General features: G+C 34.3%; 1 protein-coding gene across 2 annotated transcripts; it reads left to right on the top strand.

Annotated features, from left to right (window-relative positions):
* The first annotated feature begins 256 nt into the window (after window positions 1-256).
* Window positions 257-4,824, top strand: SCY1 (SECY homolog 1). Of its 2 annotated transcripts, none has more exons than XM_012975868.2 (8): window positions 257-710; window positions 1,950-2,107; window positions 2,221-2,606; window positions 2,731-3,030; window positions 3,653-3,742; window positions 3,868-3,991; window positions 4,248-4,411; window positions 4,519-4,824. In XM_012975868.2, the coding sequence occupies exons 1-8, from the start codon at window positions 502-504 to the stop codon at window positions 4,741-4,743; spliced, it is 1,656 nt and encodes a 551-aa protein (XP_012831322.2). In that variant the 5' UTR covers window positions 257-501; the 3' UTR covers window positions 4,744-4,824. The 2 variants fall into 2 exon arrangements, with proteins under 2 accessions (XP_012831322.2, XP_088680130.1); XM_088824004.1 differs by having other exon boundaries at window positions 354-710; window positions 2,198-2,606.
* Window positions 4,825-6,009: the final 1,185 nt, after the last annotated feature.

The following is a 6,009-nucleotide window of genomic DNA, read 5'->3' as shown; positions in this document are numbered from 1 at the left end:
CCTAACAGTTGAAGCAAGTGATCTATGTTAATTAACCAAAACTCGAATTTCCTTATATGTTTGGCTGCAAATTCCTTCATTTCCCAAAAATAAAAAAATTATAAATATAATTATTTCAATAATAAAAATAATGATGTCTTAAATTCCACATGTGAAAGGCAATATCTATTTGGGCTTTTTTCTGACTTAGGGTTCATTTTGTTTCATTCAGCCCATATCTTTCCTTGTCAATGGGCTTTTAATTCTAAAAAAACACAAATAAAAATCCAATCTTTCTTTTTCTTTTCTTTTTTTTTGTGAGAAAATAAAAATCCAATCTTGATTTCCCAAAAATTTCGTTATTGCAAGGGGAAGCAACACGAGAGACACAAAAAAAAAAAAAAAAATTAAAAAAATAGTAGCTTACAAATCCATCCAAACGCGGCCTTAAATCACTCCCAGTTTTTTTTCTAAAAAACCTTCCACTGTGTGTAGTGTGTGTGTGTTGGGAGTTCTTGGATAATGTTGATAACAGTGAGGCAAATTTCTTCTTCTCTATGCTCCACCGCTTCTCTCTCACACACTTCCCTCTCAAAAAACCGTTCTTTTTCCGACAAACCTCCTCGTAACTATGTCGTCAGAAACCACCGCAGCTCTATCTGCAGAGCCACTCTCACCGTCCACAGAAACAACGCCGCCGCCGCCACCGCCACCACCGCCGGCAAACCGAGGTAATAAAACCCATGAATTTCCCAATTGTCTTATTGTTTCGATTGTTCGAGGTTTTCTGTAAAGGGTTTCTTTATTTTTCATCCATTTTCTTGAAAGTTTCAATTTTTATTTTGAATTATTGCTGTATGGTTCAATTTTTATGCGCATTTTCAAATAATGAATGGAAAATCCTAAGCTTTAAGTAATTTGATGTCTTTAATCACTCGATTTGGTTGGTTAATTGAAGTGAGCAATTCACAAAGTTATATAGATTCTTCTGAATTATAGGAGCATACTTAAGTACTACATATCTTTAGACATAGGTTTTACTTACTGGGTGTTTAGTAAGTCGAAAGAGATAGAGGCTATGTAGCACGGACACGAAAATGGTGATACATGGAAATGCGGAAACAGAATATTCCGAAAATAGGAATACGGGAGATTGGGGGAAACGTGTGAAATATTTTATAGGGGTATATTTATAAATATGCTATATAAATGTAAGTATTTATTTTTATATATTTTCAGACAAACATATTCAAAATAATTTGACTATCAATTTGCAATTGATCATTAAATCGTGTAAATAATTAGGGAAGCAGCAAAAATATTTGAAAAATCTGATATTCAAACATGTTTCTAACTTTTTAGAAATCGCAAGGTGTCTGGTAGGTGTCCTCGAGTGTCTGACACGAAAATGTGTCCGAAACACGGAAACGTTAAGAAGCTGAAGTTTCCGGAAACATGATTCTTGCATTTCGTTAGTTTTATTTTTTAGTTTTTACGACATTAGGTATGGTTGAAGATTTTTTGTTGCATAATTTCTGTCAAGTGATTATTATTTTTTGCACTATAAAACTCATACGGTAAATTTTAGACATGGTTATGAAACCATCGAACATCAATTTGTGCTTCGACTTAGAATTTGAACAAGGCTGTAGTCGAAGAGAAAAATCTTGGGAAAAACGATGCTTGATATCGTGGATTTATTTTGTTTTCGTTCAAACCAATTAGAAAATATTTGCTGTAGTTGTCATCTAACGTTATTCTTCGATCAGAACTACTCTCTCTCTTTCATTAGTAATTTGTTTGTGAAAAATACTTTCATTATGAACCAGGAAAAAAAAAACCCGGATAATCGTGTTTCTCTTTAATGCTTATGCTTCAATTTTTTTATTTCAAGTCATTGTTTTTCGTTCCTAACTTAGTTAATTTTTAACACAAATTGACTTTCTTGATTGAATTTTATTTTTCCGTAGCCGCGAAACCTCCGTATTTGACCCGCTCGGAATAAATCCAGACGGACTATCCGATTTAAAAACTGCATGGGAAAGTGTTCTACAAATATTTTCCGAAACACTAAACAGTACCTCCGGCACAAGAAAAGACAAATCCTCATCAACACGAGGAGCCGCAGGTTTATTTATATACACACGAGCGCTTTTATTCACTACAAAACACTTTCGACAACTTTTTTTTTACCTTACTGCCCTTAACCCTCGATTAGGAAATTCTCTAAAAATTTTCCAGCTGCAATAGAAGACACGAGCATCGATTTCGGGGATTTTTTCAAGGGCCCACTTCCCGGAAAATTCCTCAAGCTTTTGGGATTTTTAGCACTCTCTCGTCTTGGAATATATATACCACTTGGCGGTGTAAATAGAGAGGCTTTTGTGGGTAATTTGGATTCAAACAGCTTATTGGGTACTTTGGATTCGTTTTCCGGTGGCGGTATTGGTCGACTTGGGATAGGCTCTCTTGGTATAGTTCCGTTTATCAATGCGCAAATCGTTTTTCAGCTTCTTACTCAAATATATCCAAAGTTGCAAGAACTTCAAAAACGAGAAGGCGAGGCTGGGAGAAAGAAAGTATTGCAGTATACTCGCTATGCTTCGGTTGGATTTGCCGTTGTGCAGGTAAGGCTCTGTTTGGATCAACGAAAACGGGGCTATTCTCATTTTCCACATTTCAACATCCATGAACCAAACAAAGCCTAAATAAACGATAGCTGATTCGTATAAGATTTTTTCTTCGTTGCAGGCGATCGGCCAAGTATTGTTTCTTCGTCCTTACGTGAACGATTTCAGCACTGAGTGGGCTATCTCTTCGATTATAATGTTGACACTCGGCTCGGTTTTCACAACTTACATTGGAGAAAGAATTACCGATTTAAAAATCGGAAACGGTACCTCGCTTTTGATTTTCACGAATATAATATCGTATCTTCCAGCTTCGGTCGGACGGACAGTTTCTCAAGCATTCGGAGACGGCAATTATGTCGGACTTGGCGGCATAGCTGTTTCCTTCTTCTTGCTCGTTCTTAGCATTGTATACGTTCAGGTGAGTGATTTACTTTTTTCCAAGGCCTCGTTTGGTTCGTAAGGTAATCCATGATTGATTAAATAATTAGGTCTTGTTTGATGTTTGGTTAGTACAATAACTTTTCGGTTGGCAATTATGAGGAGTTTGTATTTGAACTCCGCTATTCCAATTTATACAATCGGGTCTTATCTTGGCTAATCTTATCTTGATAACCAAACGAGGCCTAATTTTTCGGGCCGTTCAGTGATTGTAGAAAAAATGGCTCTAATCTTGGCTAATTGTGAGATTAATTATTGGAACACTATTATTGGGTTTTCATAAAATTATTTAATATTATTTTAGAAACCAAACAAGGCCTTATACAATTCGGTTCTCATAAAATTGCATAGTCTTATCTTGATAACCAAACGAGGCCTAGCTTTTCGGGCCGTTCAGTGATTGTGGAAAAAACAGCTCTAATCTTGGCTAATTGTGAGATTAATTATTGGAACACTATAATCGGGTTTTCGTAAAATTATATAATATTATTTTAGAAACCAAACAAGGCCTTATACAATTCGGTTCTCATTAAATTTCAAAAGTCTTATCTTGATAACCAAACGAGGCCTAATACTACTGTAATGAATTTATACTATTTTAGGAAGCAGAGAGGAAAATACCACTTAATTATGCCTCGAGATATACCGGTGGAGGCGGGGGGCTTCAGAAATCCGCTTACTTGCCGTTTAAGGTAAGTAATTACCCCCTCTTTTTTTTTTTTTTTTACTGTAGTATTTTCACTCGCTACGTTTTTATTATATATTAAGATTTTTTGTTTATTTAATTTAATATTTTTTTTATATATAAATTTAACAGGTTAATAGTTCTGGGGTGATGCCAATCATCTTCTCTACTTCATCATTGGCTCTTCCAGGAACTCTTGCCCGATTTACCGGCATCAGTTTCCTAAAGAAGGCTGCTGTAGGTTTAAATCCCGGGGGTACGATAAAAAAATAATAATAATATATATAAATATATATATATATACACAGTAGAACCTCGATTAAATAATAGTTTCTCTCCGTCCCGACTTGGTGAAAACATGTTAAATTATTAACTCGATAATTTAATAATTCGCTAAATTAATAGAATTTATTAATTTATAGAGGTTTAACTGTATATATTATGTGTGTGTAAATGTTTTTAAATTAGGTTCATTAAATAGGTTAGACAATAAATAAATAAATAAATTTCAGGTTCACTATACTTGCCAACGAACATTCTGATGATAGCCTTCTTCAATTACTACTACACGTTTCTGCAACTGGATCCCGATGATGTCAGCGAACAGTTGAAGAGGCAAGGTGCGTCGATCCCGCTTGTCCGGCCCGGAAAAAGTACCGCCCAATATATCAAAACGGTAAAAAAATAATTTCGTATTCTTGATGAACATATATATTATTTTTTTTTTTCACGGAATAAATAAATAGTATTAATGTGTGGTTGTGTTTTCTTGATTTACGGTAGGTTCTGAGTCGGATATCGGTACTGGGTTCGGTCTTTCTGGCGATTCTTGCAGCTGGTCCAGCTGTCATCGAACAGGCAACGCACCTGACGGCTTTTAGGGGGTTTGCGGGTACTTCGGTTCTAATTCTCGTCGGTTGTGCAACTGATACTGCTAGAAAAGTTCAGGCAGAGATTATTTCACAGAAATACAAGACGATTGAGTTTTACGACTCCGACAAATATTGAACAGAAATTGCACATAACAACACCTGTAATGAATTGATACATACAACATTTGATTTAAGATGGTGATGGTTCTTTTGTAAATTTTGCAGTTTTTGTTCGGAAGGTCTGTTTGAATATAGCTTCTAATTTTGCTATAATTTTGAGATATTTTTTTTGCTTCATTAATAAACTTCTGTAATTGTTGAAAATATACATTAAAAAAAAAAAATCACTAAATAGTGGTAAAGTCAACTCATCTGTGGTCAATTATATGACACATTTGGTGAAGTGTATTTGTGTGTGGTTACATGATTACCGTTTATATATAGATAGACTAACACAAGTGTGTGTATTTTTGTAAACAAAATGAAGGGGCAATTTGCTAAAAATCCTTGGACACTGATACTCTTTTAAATTTTTTTTTTGAAAAGTTATTACTCTTTTAAATTAGGATAATCCCGCTCTCTGACACTACTATTATCGAAGTTTTGCCACACAACCACACACAAACAAACACCACATAATCACGCCTACATTACACTCATTCGCCTTCGTTGTAACCCAAAAGTCAGAAGAATTGTTTGTTGATGGTGATAGTAATATTGGTGGTGATGTACGCACTTGAGATTTAAGTTTTTTTTTCTTTTCTGTAGCTTATTTTAATTGAGTTGTGTAATTAAGTATTGTGAATATTATGTAAATATTATATTTTAGGTAGTCAATATTCTTGAGATGGTAATTATTCTTATGTTGACTATAGCATATATTTAGGCGTGTGAATATTTGCCTAATTAGGTAAATATTTGATTGTATATTAATCGGTGAAGGAATGAGAAGCAGACGAGAAGGTTTTCCGCTAAACTCTGTGTTCTGTTATTAAGCTATACAAATAAGTTGTTTTAGCTGTCTAACTTCATAGTAAAATTACATGAAAAACATGTTTTTTTCTCTAAACTTTTGCTCGTTAATGTAATTAAACTTTGTAAATAAGTTTTCGAAGTTGTCTATGTAAGTTGTTTATATGTTCTGGGATACATCTACTCATATTTTACTTTTTTGTTCAGTTTATTTTATTGGTTTTTAATATACTAAGCTATGTCGCTGTTACTGTTAGTTCTCCTACACAATTCCGTTAGAGATACTCCAGACCTAGCGTTAGATCCAGAGCGCCGAAAGCACACAAGAACTCTTAGCACAAAAAACAAAATTCATCTGTACTCGTAGCTATAGAGAATTATTTTTAGGGACTTCCAGCTAATTTTCCCATTATACAATAATCTTTTCTAA

Source organism: Erythranthe guttata, chromosome 10, assembly GCF_056151865.1.
Source record: "Erythranthe guttata isolate IM_541 chromosome 10, IM_541, whole genome shotgun sequence".
NCBI classification, from domain to species: Eukaryota; Viridiplantae; Streptophyta; class Magnoliopsida; order Lamiales; family Phrymaceae; genus Erythranthe; species Erythranthe guttata.
The sequence above is the reverse complement of the archived record's forward strand: the minus strand, read 5'-3'. Positions and strand labels throughout refer to the sequence as shown.